The sequence below is a fragment of the Schistocerca americana genome, chromosome 9 (assembly GCF_021461395.2).
Source record: "Schistocerca americana isolate TAMUIC-IGC-003095 chromosome 9, iqSchAmer2.1, whole genome shotgun sequence".
In the NCBI taxonomy this organism is placed as follows: Eukaryota; Metazoa; Arthropoda; class Insecta; order Orthoptera; family Acrididae; genus Schistocerca; species Schistocerca americana.
The window spans coordinates 146,082,964-146,103,748 of record NC_060127.1 but is presented as its reverse complement, the minus strand read 5'-3'; the positions used below and the strand labels follow the sequence as shown (position 1 = coordinate 146,103,748).

Here is a 20,785-nt window from a genome sequence, read left to right as displayed (position 1 = left end):
CACACACAGACACAAGCAGACATTTGTAAAGGCAAAGAGTTTGGGCAGAGATGTCAGTCGAGGCGGAAGTACAGAGGCAAAGTTGTTGAATGACAGGTGAGGTATGAGTGGCGGCAACTTGAAATTAGCGGAGGTTGAGGCCTGGCGGGTAACAAGAAGAGAGGATATACTGAAGGGCAAGTTCCCATCTCCGGAGTTCTGACAGGTTGGTGTTAGTGGGAAGTATCCAGATAACCCGGACGGTGTAACACTGTGCCAAGATGTGCTGGCCGTGCACCAAGGCATGTTTAGCCACGGGGTGATCCTCATTAGCAACAAACACTGTCTGCCTGTGTCCATTCATGTTACAAATAAGGTGATACCACAGCAGAGTGTATGATGCAGAGGTAAACTTCTATGTCAATTAAATTTTATCAATACAGTTTGTGTATGTTTTTTCTTCGATTGTCCTAGAATTTTTCCAAACTTTTTGAAAGTCCTGCTTTTTAATAAAAAAGGTTGCTTGATGGTTCGTTGATTTGGGGGGATGGGACCAAACAGCGAGGTCATTGGTCCCATAAGATGAGGGAAGGAAAGCGGCCGCGCCCTTCGAAAGGAACCATCTCAGAATTTGCCTGAGCCTAAATCAGGGTGGCTGGACACAGGTGTCTGTAAATGCCACTGTCAATACATACTGTAAAAATGGCTGAAACTGCTTCCTGATGCCTTGTGACACACATGTGGACTACTTCACTAAAAATTGTGAGAAACGGGTTGTTCTTAATGTTTTTCACAAGTTTACAGAGAAAGGTCCATCTCTAGCCACACAGCAGACAGCAGAAATGACGTCTGAGTTTACTGGAATTTGTATGTCTAATGTATTGTATGTGCGGAAAGAATAACAGAATACCGTCAAACTTTCTATTCCAGGAAAGGTGCAAAAGTCAGTTGTGTGGTCAGAGGTGCATGCATTGTATTTGAAATGGTAAATGACGACGACTTACCCACTTTTAAAAGGACAGTATCTTACAAACTATTAAGAGACACTAATTTACAGTTTGAAAATAGGAAGCAAAGTAGTATAATAAGGCAGATATGATATTTCTTTGTGGAGGAGGCATTATCTTAGTCAGATTTCCAAATTTAGGCATGAGAATTGTATACTTACTACCATGATGAGACTTGGGTCAATGCAGGACATGTCACACAAAAAGTATGGGCTGTAACAATAGTATGAAAAGGATAGTTGCTACTCAACATGTAGCGGAGGTGCCGAGTCACAGATAAAACGAGCTTTCGGCCAACAAGGACTTTGTTGAAAATAGACAACATACGCACACATACATGTGCAAACGCAACTCATACACACATGACCACAGTCTCTGGCATCTGAAGCCAGAGTACAAGCAGCAGCGCATGATGGGAGAGGCAGCTGGGTGGTAGGGGTAAGGAGGAGGCTGGGATAGGGAGCGGGAGGGATAGCAAGGCAGGGACAGTAAAGTGCTACCTGTGGGAGCTTACAGGGACAATGTGGAAAGAGTGTAGTGCAACTAGGTGCAGTCAGGATGTTAGGCAGAGAGAGGAGGAGGGGGGATAGCAGAAAAGGAGAGAAGTAAAAAGATTGATGGACTAGACGCCTGTGTAGTGCTGGTGTGGGAACAAGGTAGGCCCGGGTGGGTGGATAATGACTAACAAAGCTTGAGGCAAGGAAGGTTATGGGAACATAGGATATATTTCAGGGAGAGTTCCCAGCTGTACAATTCAAATAAGCTAGTGTTGGTGGGATGGAACCAGATCGCACAATCTGTGAAGCAGTCATTGGAATGAAGAATTTCTTGTTGGTTGGTATGCTCGGCAACAGGGTGATCCAGTTGTTTCTTGGCTGTAGTTTTTCGGTGAATATTCATGCAGACAGACAGTTAAATGTTGGTTGTCATGCCCATGTAAAATGCAGCACAGTGGTTGCAACTAAACTTGTAGATCACATGGCCAGTTTCACAGTTAGCCTTGCCTTGATGGGATATGTGACGTTTGTGACCAGACTGGAGCAGGTGGTGGTGGTGGTGGTGGTGGTGGTGTGAGGTTGTAAGGTACAGGTCTTGCATCTAGATCCATAACAGGTATATCAGTCATGAGGCAAGGGTTTGGGAGCAGGGTTTGTGTAGGGATGTACGAGGATATTGTGTAGGTTTGGTTGATGGCAGAATACCACTGTGGGAAGGATAGTGGGTTGGACATTTCTAATTTCAGGGCATGATGAGAGGTAGTTGGAACTCTGGTGAAGAATGTAATTCAGTTGCTCCAGTCCGGGGTCATACCGAGTCACGAGGAGAATACTCCTCTGTGGCCAGACAGTGAGAATTTGGGAGGTGGTGGGTGACTGAAAAGATAAGGCACGGGAGATCGGATTTTGTACAAGGTTGGGAGGGTAATTACAGTCTGTGAAGGCCTCAGTGAGACCCTTGGTATATTTCGAGAGGGAATGTTCGTCACTACATATGTGATGATCACAGGTGGGTAGGCTATATGGAAGGGACCTCTTGGTGTGGAATGAGTGGCAGTTGTTGAAATGGAGGTGTTTCTGATGGTTGGTAGGGGTGAACCAAGGCATTTGTCTAAATTTAAAATGGGGGAACCACAGAAAACCATCTTCAAGGTTGCCGGCTGATGGAGCCGAACCACCTCACCTCCTGAATCTTTGGAAAAACTGGATGTTGTACATTATTTTCAAATAAAATAAAATGCATCTCAACAAAAGATGGAATATATATTTGACATTGTGTCTTTTTTTTTTTTTTTTTTTTTTTTTTTTCCTCATATTGCATGTTTCTGCTTTACTTGTTCATGTTTCATCATTTGATAGTGCATGCATATTTTAAGATTTAATTGTGCAGGAATTCTTGGCTTCTGTTACTATAGTATTACAAGAGAGTAAATGGATTTTGAGCAAAAGGGGGTGGGGGCACAGCTGCCTTGGACGAATTGAAGCCGATTGCTGAAAAAATCTTTTAGAAACAAGATATAGAACTGCTCTTTCCAAACCCCAACTTTCCATATTGAAACAGCTTTCCCAATATTTTGCCATTTGAGCTAATAATGATAGACTTTTGAGCAAAATTTTTAAATAAATATCACCATCACTGTTGGGGTGACATTTTTGTTGATCAACTCGATTTTTGGGTAACATAGGCAAATCCAAGTGTGTTTCTGTGTACTGATTTTAATTTAATGGTATTTGTTATGATGTTTACTGCTTCACTGTCTTGTGAAATTCTGAAATACTGCAATACCAGTGTTCTACCAGTCGCCAAATAATGACTCTATTGCTAACATGAAACAGTTATAGATAGGTAATTAGGCTGTTTTAGTAATGCATACACAGTTTTAACTTTCATAATGGTAATGGACAAATCAAATTCAGTTTTCCTCCTCTTTCCTGTTACAAACATATCCATAATTAAACAGCATACGGCACAAAAGCAGTAAACGGCAGCACTTACATTAAATTTAACTGTAAGAAAGAACTGATTTCATAAACAAAACAATAACTGAACTGAAGAAAGAACAGCAATGTACAGTAGTTGGTCTTAGCTAAAGTACATATAGGCAATAGCCAATAGTGCTATCAATAGTTTAAATCTATCAGTGGCCTTACTGACTATTGGTAGTACATGTCTTTTTCATTGTATGGTTGAAAATCAAAATATAACCATCTTTTATGTGTGTGTTTTGCCACTGCTTGATAAGCAGATTTTTTATCTATCTAATTAAATAATTTTGTAAAATATAAGATGCAATGAAAAAGTGCCTATCCTAAGGCCGTCCAGTCCAGAAACGGTATGTCACTCAAGAGGGGACCTTCTGGGAGGTGCATTGAGCTATGAGCTCCCACTTCGCCTGCTTATAGTGTGGGTAGGCACCTATCGCACCCTAAAATTGTAGGTGCCAATGCAGCCACCTTTTTTTTAAAGATTGCCTGTTAAAGTTTGGGCAGCTCTTAATATACAGAAAAGTTTCACTATTGTGGAAAGTGAGCGAGTAGCTAAGTGGAAAGCGAGCGAGACCCCATCCAGGCGACCCTGGTTCAAGACCCGTCCATGCAACTTTTGTTTCCTTCTTTTTTTTTCCCCCCCAAATGCCTGTTTTAATTTATAATTAATCATGAGAATTCTGCAAGGAATTGATTAAAAAGAATTACAAGCCGCTATAAATCAAAATTACACATTCAATGTCAAATTTTGATTCAATCTTTTGCATTTTTTTAAAAAATTATTTTAACAGGAAATTAACCGTAAAGTAATTTCTTGAAATATTTTATTATTGTTCAATTTTTTTCGTTGTATTTTTAATTTTGTTTCGTTGAGGTAGGGTATATTAAAAAAGAAAAAAAACCAACGAATGAGGGATTAAAAATATGTTTCATTTAGTAGAAATTTAATCGATATTTCCTATATTTTGACGAGTACATTCCGACGGATGATACTTGGTATAAAAACAATCAAAACATTTGTACTTTCGACACCATGAACATTGTATGAATGCACATTCATTTTCGTCGGAATCACATCTGTATTTTCTCAAGTCCACAGGAAACGCCACTGCATTGACGTTGTGGAATACTTCTTTTTGCGATGGATCAAGCTTCGCGGCATGCCAGGCATATTTGTAACAATATTAATGATGAACTTGTAGTATATCTGAAAATCCAAGCAAGCTATCCGAAAATTGAAAATAATGCTTTATTCACATACCTTATCATATTTTTATGTATCAGAGCCTGCAGTTGGTCATGTACCAGCGAATGAATTTTTACCATGTCCTCCCTGGATGTGAATTATACGTTGTGTTGCAATAGGTACGGAGCGTTTTGGAAGTGGTGAATGTAATTCATGGTGATATAAATATAAATCGCATGGCTGACAAAACAGTGTACATCGTGGTGGTATCACTGATAGAGTACAAGTTGGTAGGCCATCTTCATCATTGAATTTCATTTGATGCAAGTCCGTGGAGGTTTGCCCACCCCACGAGTCAACGATGTAGAGGAATTGATTAATTTCCACGTATGGTTGAATTACTTCATCCAAAAACTCTTCGTACGTTTGTTTGTGCAGTTTTCTGGACTTTGTCAATGTTATGTGAACATTCTGGTATTTCTCCATATATCTGTCAACGTCTTTTCGTATTCAGGGGCCGAACGTTCCAGTCACTTCTTGCAGGCAAATAGATACTTTAGGCAGCAGTTCTCCAGACAATGTGATTGCATATTGCGCAGTATATGAGTGCGTCAATTTAGTTATTTGTCCCACAGCAATTTCGGTGACTTTTTCACCTTTGTGGGACAAAGTGCACCTGCTGCTTATTTTATAGTCACATCCTGTTTGATCTGTATTTATGATATAATCAGGGTTGAATCTCATGATTATATTGATTGTTTGCTGCTAATATTTCGCAGCGATTTCCAGAAGCTCATCTAAAGTTCTCTTGTCTTTCTCGCTGACATATTGTGTTACATGCCGTTGAGATTTCTGATGCAACAATTTGAAGCGACGAACCCAAGATTCCGATGCTTTGAAGTCAAAATTTTCATCCAGAAATTGAAAAGCAGCAGCCATTGCCCAATGTTGGAGCATCCGTGTTGTTACGAGAGGCGTGCTCTCTGGTCTCTCGCCTCGATAAACCGGTCGTAAACATACGAATTGATTACTTCCAGTTTATCATTTCGCATCCCTCCTATTGTGACTTGGAATCTCCGCTTTGACAACTGGGTTTTGCTTTTCAATAATCTCATTGAATGTTTTTGTAACATTTTCAATGACCACGTTGGATGAAGTTCTGCCATCTCCACAGCCTTGACTTTCACTACATATGGGATTCTGGTCCGCTCATTCCATCATCTTCTTCATTAGAATATGAAGAAATAGGTGTTATTTCTATTTTTCATTTTTTCCGTGCGTCACTTCCGTCGTGGCTTGTTTCGGAAGGACTTGCAACATCTTCATTGTCGGAAAATAACACTTCTTGGTCAATGAATGTCATAGTCCCGTACCTGTCTAGAAATCATTTGAACATTTCTCTGCCGATTAATGAAGATCGTTCAGTGATGTTGGAGCTCGCTGATTCCAGTATAAAGTTGTTTTTGATAAGTAACTGCCGTAGACAATGCATTGCGTCTGTTAACTCCTGCCGTTCTTCGTTGTTAGGTGGAGCTCACCAAAAACATCCTTGGTCTTCCACCAGATTTTCAATATTGTCAAAATTACACTCACTGACAACTCGTGAACAACTTGCACTTCGCTCCATTTTAAAGGATAAACGTCTGCACACTTCAAAGCCAAGCCTTCAACTGACGAGAAACGTTCATTCGGCAGTTATAACCATCGCTACTCATGTACACAGACAGTAGAGTCCTTTTATTTGTGGAACGGCAGGTACAAATAGAGTAACATCAACGTTCACAGACCATAAACAGGATTAGGCGCGACGATGCGTCAACGATCTGACAGATATAAAATTTTCTAGGACACTCTCCCAACATTTGTATGATGGGTTTATGATTATTTTTGAAGAAATAGTTTAACAACTTCTCTCAGTTTTCATGTAAATAGGCAAATTTATGTTTGCCAATGTGTTAATCCCAGTTAATTTCCTGTTAAAATAAAAAACAAAACGCAAAGTATTGAAACAAAATGTGACATTCAATTTGTAATTTTGATTTATAGAGGCTTGTAATTCTTTTTAATCGATTCCAAATTTTCATGAGTAATTTTAAATTAAAACAAGCATTTGAAAAATGAGGACACAAAAGTAGCATACACGGGTCTCTGACCAGGGTCGCCTGGATGGGAGTCTCGCTCGCTTGCCACTCAGCTACTCACTCATTTGCCACTCAGCTACTCACTCATTTGCCACAATAGTGAAACTTTTCTGTATATAAAGAGCTGCCCAAACTTTAACAGACAATCTTTCAAACACGAGGCCGCATTGGCACCTACAATTTTAGGGTGTGATAGGTGCCTACCCATACTATAAGCAGGCGAAGTGGGAGCTCATAACTCGATGCACCTCCCAGAAGGTCCCCTCATCAGGTAATAAAACACACACACACACACGGAAAAGAACTGGAAATCTTTAGGATATCCAGAATCTCACATTGTGACGATGAATGCGGTAAATATAGGAATGGTTGGAGAAATGCCAATTAACTATACAATATCTTCCAGCTGCTTCAAACAAATTGTAACAGTTGGAAGCAGGGAGCACAATACTGTTCAGACTAATCCAATTTGTGGATGGGTCAAAAACAGATGAAGGTGTTGGGCCAAAGGTATATGGGATACAGCCTAGACTAGTGGCTAAAATATTCTAGGCAGAGAAATATCCACTTTCATTATGTATATGGAGGGTAATGTACATAGATGCTACAAGGATTATGCCAATTACATTCATTTGGACAGCCAAGCAGCTCTGAAATCTCTATCATCCCCTCCTATGAGATCAAAGATCATTGCAGAATGCCATGAATCCCTTGTGGGTACTGTAATGCAACAAGGAAACCCTGCTCCGGTCCCTGGTCACTAAGTTAACTGTCAGTTAGGTGACAATACAATCTGAACTACGTAGCTGGCTCAGAAAGCAACACACAGAACTTTGGATGAAGATCCAAAAACAAAAACATGCCAAACTAATGATGCTGAGGACTTTTTTAAAGAGAGATTCTGTAGTCCTGGGCTTGAAGAAGAATCAAATTAAACTCTTGGTAAGTTTAATGATTGGGCATGGGAACTTTGAGAAACATTTATACACAATGTGAATAGAGAAAGAAGTCCCAAAGCGTGGACTGTGGTATGGGGGATGAAACTGCTCCTCATTTAATCTTTCAGTGTGAAGCACTGAAGGCCAAAAGACACAAAATATTTGACTCACTATTTCCTGAAGGCATTGTGTTGAACAAAGGCCTAGTACAGTACCTCCTGCTACTCTTTAGGGCAATTGTCTGGCTGTACTAGAATGACATGAAGAGATGCAGCACATAGTTTCTGTGCAGTCTACACTACAGAGAGTTAAGACCATTGTTGTGACTCTGCCTGATTGGATCAAATCAGTCAAACCATATCTTACATTTCTCTAGCCAGCAAACAACGCCTATTTTTCTTTTGGTTATCAGTGCAACCTGCAGTCTGTATAAACCCAGTAATCAGAAACTTCTGTATTAGTTCCTTCATCAGTGAGGGAGAAAGGATAGTGTGGGGAAAGAGCACGCGTCATTCGAAGGTGAGAGCTCATAGCAGTTGGCTCTCTCTCATCCTGAGTGCTGGGTGACCTGCCCTTCTTTTCTAAACAATCCCTCTTTCCTCTCAGAGGAAGGAACAAAAAGTTCCGAAAGCTGAGACAATATTTCTCTGCATAGTTCTCGTCTAAATACAAAAGTTTCGCGTCCTAAAGGTGAATACTGGCATGCCATTCCTGATGCCTCAAAATTTTATTGTAGATTCACCTTGTTTTACTCAATCATTCTCATTAAGGTTAAGGGAATTCTTTTCTAGTCTAAAATACATTGAGTTTTTCTAACTCTGGAGGTATAAATGTGCTTAAAACTGTGTTTTGTATTTAGGTGAAAGGACCACTTCAGTCAACATGTGTTAAATGTGGACACAATAATGGAACATATTCGGATAATGCCTATTACAACATAAGCCAAAAAAAAGAAAAATCACTGCCTGGGATGTATGAAAATAGTAAAAGGTATGTGGAACTGTCTTACAGACATATTTCTTCAAAAATTTGCCCTTCAATCATTGGTAGTGGTAATATATATGCTCCGCTTCACTGTGTGACTGAAGGGATACTGCTCAACCGGATTTTATAAATTTGTCTTGACTCGTAGCATCTGCTGTTACTGGGGGAACGACAAATTTTCAGTACTGGACAATGAAAATTATGGTGAACGAATACCGTGTAAATGAAACCAAGTAAAAAAAAATGTAAATTCCGTGTAACTGAAAGAGAATTAAAAACCACTTAGATGAAATGTCATACATTCTGCATATTTTTGTGGATGATGCTCTTGATTGGAAGGAGATTCCAACATCAGACTAGTGAAATGTGGGAAGACCTGCAGAGGAATGACCATTCTAATGACCATTCTTGTAGGGACTGGCAACTGTAAACCACTCTCAAAATCAAACCTCCACTTTCATTTACTACGTTCAAGTAAGCAACGATCTCTTTTCCAGTGAAAGATCATCTTTTAAAGCACTGTCAGTTGCTGTCAACTGAAGCTTCACTCAAGAACTGCTTTTCAACACAAAGATATGTAACGAGCAGTAACAGTATGTTGTCTCTGTGTGTTCACTTTTGCATTTATGAGACTAATCTACTCTGAGTCAGTTGCACAGTATTCTCTCTTCAGTGACGATAAACAGTTGTAACTTTCAGAGTGCAGATGTGATGTGTTTTATTATTATTATTAAAATGAGCATAGATTTTTGCAGCAACCTCGAGGTGGCAGCATTGTTTCTTTAGCTACATGATGATGAAGTTTTCATTTGTCCCTCACACTGTGGAAGTTTTTTGTATCTGTGTACACGCCAATTTTAATTTTGTTTGTAGCATTAACTGTCACTGAAGTTCCTCCTTTTCACTTACCGTTAAAAGTACCTGAAGATTAGCTTTATGAAAAGGTAAGTTCAGAAAACTTAAATTTATAGACAGATGTGATGGCCAATACTTAAGTTCTTGAGGTGCAACTCCCAGTACTAGCAAGAGCTATTCACAACAAAAAATATGTAATAGCACTTGCCACATTCGGGGGGGAAAAGAGTTGGTTGGGGACGGTTGAGTATGATGGTAGGTTACTCACAGTCCCTGTAATCTGGTAGTTAGTACTTGACATTTCAGGTTTAAAGTAGCAGCATTATCATGTCATGTAGCATGGGCAGCCACGCAGTGCATCACTCTCTACAGCAGTAGAAAATTGTTTGAAGCCTGTACCTTTCACAAAAATAAAGTAAAAAAAAAAAATCACATTCACATACTATATAGATCTCTGCAGTGTGTCTCAGCACGTCAAAAATCTGTTCTCAGTTTTAATTGGGGCATGAGTTTATATTAATTACTTTGAAACAAGCTACATTTTCCCTTTTGTAAACAGTTTTAAACTTACAATGTTACGTCTCAAAAACTATTGATCTGCCCTCATGAAGTTACTGTCAAACCATATCTTACATTTCTCTAGCCAGCAAACAATGTCTATTTTTCTTTGTTGCCTTTGTGGGCATTTTATCTTGTATTACCGAATGATATGGAGTGTTATCTACAACAATTGGAGTTTTTTTGTTAAGTTTTGAAGCACAGAGTCTTCAAATCATTTCACAAAAGCTTTGCAGTTCATCTCTTCATGGTAGTCAAAGGTCTTGTTTGAACTGAATAACAGCCACAATTATTGTCTTTCCTATGCCAATCAGACCTGCTATACTACTGCTTTTGGTATTGTCTGTCCAGGTTTTTCTTAAACCCACATTCACCCATGTTCCACAAAGACAAACAATACTGCCAAAATTTGTCCCTATTAATTTCCTAAGAAAGCTACAATATTTTAGCATTCCATTAATAACTTCTGGCCAGAAATAGGTTGTAGGTGAATCCTAAGGTTTTCATGACTTAGTAGCAAGGACAATTTACTACCCTGAAATAGATGCACTGCTACAAGGGTGGAATGTAGCTTGTTGACCGTCAGATACTCCTTCCTTGAGTAGCATCTTCCAGCGAAAGAATAGAGCTTTGTAAATCTGTAGTGTATTGGGCAGCAGACTTTCAAAAGGGTCTTACAGTAAACATTTGTATTGACTGACTGGTCCCCATTGTGGTAAAAAATGCATCAGTGGAATGCTGCATTTATCCCAAAGTACAGTATGCTTGACTTATTGAGGTGTCAGGATTTGCTCATTTTTAGTCTTTACTGATGATGCAGTGTGCCGCCATTTCGTTGATTGTTCTTTTGATTGAGGAGTTTCATAAGTGAGAGAAAAATTGTCAGCACCTTTGTTGTAATATGTCTAAAGGTAAAGAACACTGTCTCGATGCTTTTTCTTGTCTCTCTGTAACTGTTTTTGTCACCAAACAAGCACACAGTTCCTGAAAATTCCGTTTTTAAGAAAGAAATCATATTGAAATTTGTACAAATTTCTGAAAAGCTGGATACAGTAAACTCTCTGTTTTCCTTTGAGTTCAGCTGCATGAACCATTTCTATGTTAACCAAACACTTTGTTCGTCTTCATACAGTTCAGCATGTCTTAAGCAACTGCCGTGCATGCTCTGAACTATGATTGTAGTACTGCTGCGGAAAGTGACACAAATGGAAGTTACGAGGGACACTCCAAAAGAAATGCACACTATTTTTATTTTTTATTTTTATTTTTTATATATATATATATATATATATATATATATATATATATATATATATATATATATATATATATATATATATATATATATAATATATATATTTTTTTTTTTTTCTTTTTTTTTTTTTTTTTTTTTTTTTTTTTTTTTTTTTTTTTTTTTTTTTTTTTTTTTTTTATCCATCTTTTATTCTACATGTTTGAAAGTTTTACAGTGTGTAGATACATTCTTTAGGAACAATATTTACATTTCAAACCTTGTTCCAAGAAGAGAGTCTTTCAGTTTCCCAAATGGAGCCAGGTCAGGGCTGTAAGGTGGGTGTTTCAGTGTTGACCATTCGAGTTTTGTGAGCGCTTCCATGGTTTTTTGACTGACATGTGGACGTGCATTGTCATGCAACAGCAAAACATCCTGCTTTTGTCGATGTGGTCGAACATGACTCAGTCGAGCTTGAAGTTTCTTCAGTGTCGATCACATATGCATAAGAATTTATGGTGGTTCCACTTGGCATGATGTCCACAAGCAAGAGTCCTTGGGAATCGAAAAACACTGTAGCCACAACTTTTGCAGCAAAAGCTGTGGTTTTGAAATTTTTTCTTAGGTGAATTTGCATGATGCCACTCCATTGATTGCCTCTTCCTTCGTCTCTGGCGAAAAATGATGGAACCATGTTTCATCACCTGTCACAATTCTTCCAAGAAATTCATCTCCACCATTCTCGTACTGTTCCAAAAGTTCGCTGCATACTGTTTTTCTTGTTTCTTTGTGAGCCACTGTCAACATCCTGGGAACCCACCTGGCACAAACCTTTTTCAACACCAACACTTTCAGTATTCTGTAAACACTTCCATCCCCTATCCCGAAGTAGCGTGACAATTCGTTCACTGTGATGCGTCTGTCAGCAGTCACCAATTTGTTAACTCTCTACACATTGTCTGGAGTGTGTGCAGTACGAGGCCAGCCGCTGCGAGGACAATCCTCAATATTGCCGTGCCCACTTTCATCACATAATCTGCTTGCCCACCAACTAACTGTACTGCGATTGACAGCAGCGTCTCCATACACCTTTTTCAACCTCTTGTGGATGTTTCCCACTGTCTCGTTTTCACAGCACAAGAATTCTATGACAGCATGTTGCTTCTGACGAACGTCAAGTGTAGCAGCCATCTTGAAGACATGCTGTGATGGCGTCACTCACGGGAACAGGTTGAACTAAGTTTGAAAACGAGTGGGAAGGATGTATCTGCACACCGTAAAACTTTCACACATGCAGAATGAAAACTGTATTTTTACAAAGATAGTGTGCATTTCTTTTGGAGTGACCCTCGTACTTTCTGGTCCTACCTTGTATTTTGGTCAAGGGTCAAACATGAACTGGTTTGAATTACTGGTGTTCTGCCCAGTTGTTGTTCAGCCACACTGGGAAAAAACAGAGGTATCTCATAAACAGGTATTGTATCATGCAGTCTAGAATTGTCCATAGACTTAAAAGGCAAATGTCCATTCATAACATTAGAACTTTCTGTAATGTCAGTACAAAAAATTTTGGACACTTCCCATGTGTTTGGATGTGTATGCACTTTTCTGTTATGGAAATATTTGCAGAGCACAAACTATGTATAATCTTAAATTATTGATGGAAGTGAGATATGTGCAAATATTAAAGCAGACACACCTTTCTGCAGGGAGGAAACTGAAGACAAGCCAAGCATTTTCTCGCAATCAGCATATGCACCTTTCCTGCCGCAACATACTCCAGTGGCAGCAGACAGCCCTTCCACGACCCGTTGGGCTAAGGCTGACTTCACTGGGTCCTTTGAAACCCGCTACTCCAGGCGGTCCAGTCTGCCACGCCGGAGTCCTACGCCATTTGTCGATGCCCAGCAAGTCGTGGCACCTCCGCCACCATATGATTATGTGGATTTGAAAAGCGAGGCTAGAAAGGACACCACAGCTGTATGTTAACTTGTTTTTCTCTACTGTGCATGTCTGTGTCTATGAACAGTGTTTCATTGCATTGTCTGGAAGTATGTCTTCAGAGTTTGTCCATAAGTATAGCTTTATACACAATGAAACCCAGAACTAGAGCCCATTAGAATCCCCTTACCCAAAACACACACACACACACACACACACACACACACACACACACACACAGTTTATCAGAGGAAGTTATGAATCCCTTGTTCTTCCCTAAAAAGGAAGTAACAGATCTGATACTAACACTTGTGGCAGATGTTCCAGTCTGGGATTTTAAGCTGCAGCCTCATTTCTCACAGGCAAGCATGTTACCATCTGAGCTACCTGAGACTCTTTCATGAACCATTCTCACATATTCCCTTCTGGCAGCATTTGTCTCTTACTTTTCAAACCTCACAGAAGTTCTCCAGCTTACCATTTATACTGGAATCTAAATAGTGTGGTTTTTTTTAATTTTTTTTTTTGTAGTATCTATAATTTTGCATCTTGAGGGTCACACTACTGGCCTCCCATTCTGCTGAATGAGGCGATGTAGTGGTAAAGTGTGGGGTCTGTTCCGGAAGGGTGGCAGTTCAAATTCTCATCTGGTCCTTCAGTAACGCCTCATTGGTTATTTGATCTAATACTCAGCATTCTTCTGTAGCACCACATTGTAGAAGCTTCTATTATCTTCTGGTATGATCTGTTTGTTAGATACATTTCACTTTTGTACAAGGCAATACTCCAGGCGAGTACTTTCAGAAAGGACTTCCTAACACTTACTTTTTTTCCTTTGCTAACAAATTTCTCTTGTTCTAACAACTTACAGGAATGCAGCTGGGTGAACGCTTCAGGGAACTGTGGACATTTCAGCAGATGAACACCCCACATTGAAGGCACAAACACGATGAGAGCATGCTTCTACAGTACTCTTTTCTTATGTGTGCTTTGAAAACCTGCCAAATTATCGGAAGTTGTTGAAGTGTTGGCTGCATTCTCATAAGTTGTGTGAATATTTTATGTACTGGGAGAAACTCAAGTTTGACATATTTCTAATTTTCAGAAACGTTTTTCTTGCTATTGAGAGTATTTCATTTTACATCCTCTCTGCTTCCACATTCAGTTATTTTGCTGACCAAATAACCAGTTAATGTAGTACTTTGAGTCTCATTTCGTGATCTAATTCCCTCAGCATCCACGGATTTGTTTCTGGCTATGACAAGAGTAGTCCCCACCTGTAATCCAAATGAGTGATTTTAACCCCCAAGTTAGAACTACCAAGCTATCAAGGCTATGTTGGCTAATGTTACATTGCCAGATCAGTCACTCCTCCAGACTCTGTAATTATAAAAATGCTGTTACCCTTCTTCAAGAACCATAAGTTTGTCTGGCCTCTCCACACATATCTTTCCATTTTAGTTATGGCTGTCTGTACCATTCAGGCGTGCAAACCACACACCTTGCAAACATCGTGGTAGCGCAATGTAATTGTGGTTTCGTATTGTTTATCTTTTGTTCAGTTGTAAAATTTTCTCAGCGTGTACATTTAGGAATTGGCAGTAATACCTTACTTTTTCTTGCAGCCATTGACAAGAAGAGATTTTTACACACCAGAGCGTGAAACACGCAGCAGTACGGAGGTAAAGAAGGCCGTTGTGCGAATAGAACCACTAAAAACTCAAGTATCGGCCCCGACTCCACAGAGCCAGGCATCGCAGACGCCACAGCCGCCGCGGCGACAGACACCGACAAGGAAAGTTCGGCAGGCAAAGAGTGATTCTGAACAGAAAGCCCTGCAGCCCAGCTCAGAGTACAGTCTGCGCAGCCACAACAGGGACACGGGCTCTATAGCTTGAGTTTTAACGTCACAGCAAATGGGATTGTGTCACATTTTCAAAAGATCTGAGTACAATTTTTCCTTACCTTTAGCATTTGGTGATGTTCTTTTGCTGTCCATTCCCAATGACTTGACGTCATATATCAGCTATATACAGAGGTCATACATAAATATGTCTTTAGCAGGAATGATTAGGATGTCGGCTCGCAGAACCATGCCCTTGGATCAAATCAGCTGAAGTGCATTTTTAATACTTTTTGAGTTGGTGTTATTGCACAAATGCATGTAGTTGTTAATTTTGTTACATTGTATGGTACTTAAAGAATATATTAACTACAGAATTTTTTGTACTTTAATACTGAGATATCGTAACTCCCATTTTCTGCTTAAGTGGCAGTTAAGATAGTATTGTTCTGAACTGTTGATATGTAAGCCTGCATTACTGTTTTATATATATTTGCTTCTCAGAATTGACTTGTCCTGTGTTCTCGTGTATCTGCTTTAAAATGTGAGAGTTCAGAATACTTGACTAATTTTTCTTCTGCATCAACAACATTCTAAAATGTTCAAATGTTACAACACTGTAAAGATAAATATACAACACAAATAACTATATTTTTTATCTTTCGTCTAAATAGCATTAAAGTGAAACATAAGTTCCCAAACTATTGTTTACTGCAGTTGTTAATAATCTCTTATTTTTCTGTTCTAACAGAAGTATCTTGGTAGTTTAGCGTATAAGACTGATTCCTAGAGATTAAACTAACTGTCATTCAGAGCAGGAATGAGTGTGTAATTTTTAAAGTAATTTGCCTTCTTTCTAAATTTTGAAGTAAATAGGACTTTGCTTTGATTCTCTTACACACAAATTTACAGTATGCAAAATAAATTTCATCCATGTGATCAATTACTGAAACTGTGATAGGAGCAGTTTTGATGTAAATAAAATAAGCTAGGAGATACAGTGCCTTCATATTTCATGACTGATGGAAGAGATGAATTGGTGAGTCTGCATGAGCATGCATTGTTATCTGAAATTAAATCCTCCTTGACATAAGTGTGATGAGGCAACCAGAACACCAAACTTGCAACAATTACCATTTGGGACAATACTGTTTTCACAAATCAGAAATTGGGGTCACAAACAGCAGTCCGCCTCTTCTTAAAGTTCAAAATATTTCTTACTCGTCAGCACTTGTAAATCTTTGAAGTGAATTCTTTTTTGAAGTGCACCTTACTGCTTTAAGAAATTGGTGCCCATGCAATGACCTTCCAATGAGGTATTTTTTTCAAATTAACTTTTTACCTGAATTTTAAAATTATGTTGCTTTTCATTCAAAGTTAATTACAGTTTATATCTATCCTTAATGTAAAATAAGAGAGACAGTTTGTACACTTCGTTAACAAGTCCGGCTACACGAAACGGGCCCTAACCAAATCACTCGTTCCATAAGACTGCAGTATAAAAATTCAGTGTTTTATTTGTTCAGTTCATTAAAATTTAGTGGGAAATTGTACCTGATAGCACTGAACTAAAATTGCAAAATGCGAAGCAAAACAGTCTGTGCACACCTACACTAGTAACTAGTATACTTACTGTGAGCCACAAATGGTTCTGTAATTTTTTGGAATCGTCTAGCAAATGAATCCTAGACACAGTCAAAGCTTATTGGTGGAACTGCTCTGACTGTCCAGCCCATTTTTATGATGCATCTAATTAGAAGCACATATGGGTGGATCAGCAGTATTAAAATGCGCTGAACTACCTTAATCTATATAATAGAAGGAAACATTCCACGTGGGAAAAATTATATATAAAAACAAAGATGAGGTGACTTACCGAACGAAAGCGCTGGCAGGTCGATAGACACACAAACATACACACAAAATTCAAGCTTTCGCAACAAACTGTTGCCTCATCAGGAAAGAGGGAAGGAGAGGGGAAGACGAAAGGAAGTGGGTTTTAAGGGAGCGGGTAAGGAGTCATTCCAATCCCGGGAGCGGAAAGACTTACCTTAGGGGGGAAAAAGGACAGGTATACACTCGCACATATCCATCCGTGTGGATGGATATGTGCGAGTGTATACCTGTCCTTTTTCCCCCTAAGGTAAGTCTTTCCGCTCCCGGGATTGGAATGACTCCTTACCCGCTCCCTTAAAACCCACTTCCTTTCGTCTTCCCCTCTCCTTCCCTCTTTCCTGATGAGGCAACAGTTTGTTGCGAAAGCTTGAATTTTGTGTGTATGTTTGTGTTTGTTTGTGTGTCTATCAACCTGCCAGAGCTTTCGTTCGGTAAGTCACCTCATCTTTGTTTTTATATAGAACTACCTTAACCGGTGCATGTAAGCTCTCATCCCAGATATGTCTCCCACTGGTATTGACTCAAAACAATAACTTAATAAACCGAGACATATAGCTGAAAAAGAGACGGCTGTAATTGTTTTGACAGACATGTTGAATTTATAAGGCGAAAATTAAATTTGAAGTAGAGCACGAGCCCGTCCCCACTGGACAACAAAGTAAAAGTGCAAAAGGTAGCTACCACTGGTTTGAGAGATCAGGGGACAGCTTAGGGTAGGTGTAAATGATGGAGAGTTGGTGTGTAAAAAGAAAGTTCCACCTGTTCATACTAACAGAGTAAACTGTATGGTGTAGATCAAAGATCTGCCCAAGTCATTTGTATTTTGGATTATTCAAAAGGTTCTATTAAGTATTTTTCATTTTCCATTGAGTACAATTATTAATTGGTTAAGAGAAAAGTGAGACGTGTTCAAAATGGCTGAAATCTTAGATATTGTAAGAAAATCATGTTAACTAGAAGTGCAATTTATTTTGTAGGCTGACTAGGTTACTGTATGGGATTAGCCGAGCGGTCTAAGGCGCTGCAGTCATGGACTGTGCGGCTGGTCCCGGCGGAGGTTCGAGTCCTCCCTCGGGCATGGGTGTGTGTGTGTGTGTGTTTGTCCTTAGGATAATTTAGGTTAAGTAGTGTGTAAACTTAGGGACTGATGACCTTAGCAGTTAAGTCCCATAAGATTTGACACACACTTTTTATTATTATTATTATGAGTATTTTCTACAAGTGCAAATATTTTAGATTAGGCTTTACCATGACTATTACTGATATTGAATGAAACATGTTTACTGTTATCAGTCACTGTTTTATTTATATACACAACATTTTTCGATAGTTTTAACCTTCAACACCAGGTGAATTTATCATTGGCAGTATCACACGTATTGATTGTGTTATGATTTTGTGGTAATTTGAGGCACTGTCTCCAGTAGTCATAGGCTCCTTTCACTATCGTAACACATCACCTGTAAGCTTTCTTTCATCACAAAAGATGACAGTTTACATGCGATGTTTAATGATGTGAAAGGAGCCTTTGTTCACTGGAGACAGTTACCCCAAAATCGTCACACAGCACACACACGTGATACTACACATGTAAATACAACTAATGGTGAAGGTTACAACCTTTAAAACACATTGTGGATATAAATAAACAGTGAATGCTAACAGTAAACTTGTTGTTTCATTTGGGTTATGTTCTAGTTGGTTTTTCTATGTCACACTAGTATATTTTGAAAAAATAACAGAACCCAAGGATTAGATGAAAGTTATAACTGTTACTAAGAAGAAATCTCTTTTGAATAGACAAAAACAAATTTGTAAAGTATGTTCAACATTTTTTGGGAATAATTCAAATGCTGATCAACTTCTCACATCCTTAAAGAGTTCTATTTATCATTTTAATACCATTTAAGATGGGCAGTGATGAATATATATAGTTTTTATTTCATTCTGCACCTTGTGTTGTTGAACTGTATGTTTACAGTAACAGACAGTGGTGAGGAGGAAAAATATGATCTTAGATGGCAAGTGACCACTCACCTGAAATACTTAAAATTATGTAATTTTAAACTGTGGCTAACTAATACCATACGTGGTTCGTGTGATAAGACAATAATTTTCATATTGCTTACTTTGTGTCGATATATAGGCATCGTAGTTGCATCCTTGTGTACACAGTGAATTACAATATTAGAACTGTGCATGGACATGTACTAGATTATTTTTATAAAAAAAAATATTAATTTGATATTTATATTTGAGTGTCTTTGATGTAGTTTTTAATGCAGTGTATGTGAATGAATAAGAAAAGGAAATTGCTTCTTCATTAACAGCACATAGATTATATTTATAGATCTCCTTTAAATGAGTATAGAAATAAAAATTGTAGGTGACACATTTACATTTGTCTTTTTTTGGAACAAACGAAGTTTAACTCACTAAGCCTTTAATAACATCGTAATTGGTGGAATGTTACACTGAGGTGACAAAAGTTGTGGCACACCTTTTAATACTGTTGGGCCTGTTTTTGCCCAGTGTAGTGGAGCATCTTGACATGGCATGTTCTCAACAAGTTGCTGGAAGTCTCCTGCTGAACTCTACAGCCACACGAACTGACCTCTCAGTTATGTCCTTTAAATGTTCAATGGGATTCGTGTCGGGCTGTCTGGGTGGCCACATCATTCAATAAAATTGTCCGGAATGTTCTTCAGACTTTCAATTGTGGCCCAGTGACATGGCACACTGTTATCCTTAAAAATTCCGTTGTTGTTTGGGAACATGGATGACTGCAAATGGTCTCCAAATAGCAGAACATAACCATTTCCAGTCAGAGATTGGTTCAGTTGGAGCAGAGGACTCCCTCCATTCCGTGCAAACACAGCCCACAGCATTATGGAGCCATCACCAGCTTTCATTGCCTTGTCGACAACATGGATCCATAGATTTGTGAGATCTGTGCTATGCTCAAACGGTACCATCAGCTCTTACCAACTGAAATCAGGACTCACCTGATGAAGCAACAGTTTTCCTGTCGTCTAGTGTCCAACCGATATGGTCACGAGCCGAGGAGAGGCACTTCAGGCAATGGTGTGCTGTTAGCAAAGCCATTTGTGCTCATCTGCTCCGATAGCCCATTAACACCAAATTTTTTCCCACTGTCTTAATGGATACTTCTGTCGCACGTCCTTCATTGATTTCTGTAGTTATTTCACCCAGTGTTGCTTGTCTGTTAACACTGACAATGCTGTGCAAATGTTGTTAAGCGAAGTCCGTCTGCACTGCGTTGTCTTTGGTCAGAGGTAATGCTTGAAATTTGGTCTTCGCACACTCTCGGCACTGTGGAACTTGGAGTTCCCTAACGATTTTCGCAGCGGCATGTCCCGTGTGTTTAGCTCCAACTACCATTCCCGTGTTCAAAGAATTAATTCCCATCAACCTCTTCACACGAATTGCAATGCTCTGCCAATGCATTGGCCTTTTATACCTTGTGTATGCAATACTACTGCATATCACTAACCCATGACTTTTGTCACCTCAGTGTAAAGTACCTTCTCCAACTTTTCATTCCTTAGGTACTTACGACCTGAAAGCAAGTAGTACTATTTTGTATTTTAATTACGTCTGTGTACTGTATTCAGATTTGCGCATCCTGTGAAAAATTTCTGAATTGTGTTTTACTATTTCGTACTGTTAAGTGAAATAAAAGCTGAGGAATTTCAGTAAAATGGAGTAAGAAAATCAATCTG

At 39.0% G+C, this 20,785-nt stretch overlaps 1 protein-coding gene across 2 annotated transcripts in view; it reads left to right on the top strand.

Moving 5' to 3' along the window:
* Positions 1-17,079, top strand: part of LOC124550902 — a 119,709-nt gene extending 102,630 nt beyond the window's left edge. For both annotated transcript variants that reach the window (XM_047125685.1, XM_047125684.1), the window contains exons 7-9: positions 8,594-8,724; positions 13,072-13,342; positions 14,929-17,079. In XM_047125685.1, the coding sequence (XP_046981641.1) occupies positions 8,594-8,724; positions 13,072-13,342; positions 14,929-15,201 (675 nt within the window). In that variant the 3' untranslated portion in view covers positions 15,202-17,079. The remainder of the gene's footprint in view (positions 1-8,593; positions 8,725-13,071; positions 13,343-14,928) is intronic.
* The last annotated feature ends 3,706 nt before the right edge of the window (positions 17,080-20,785 follow it).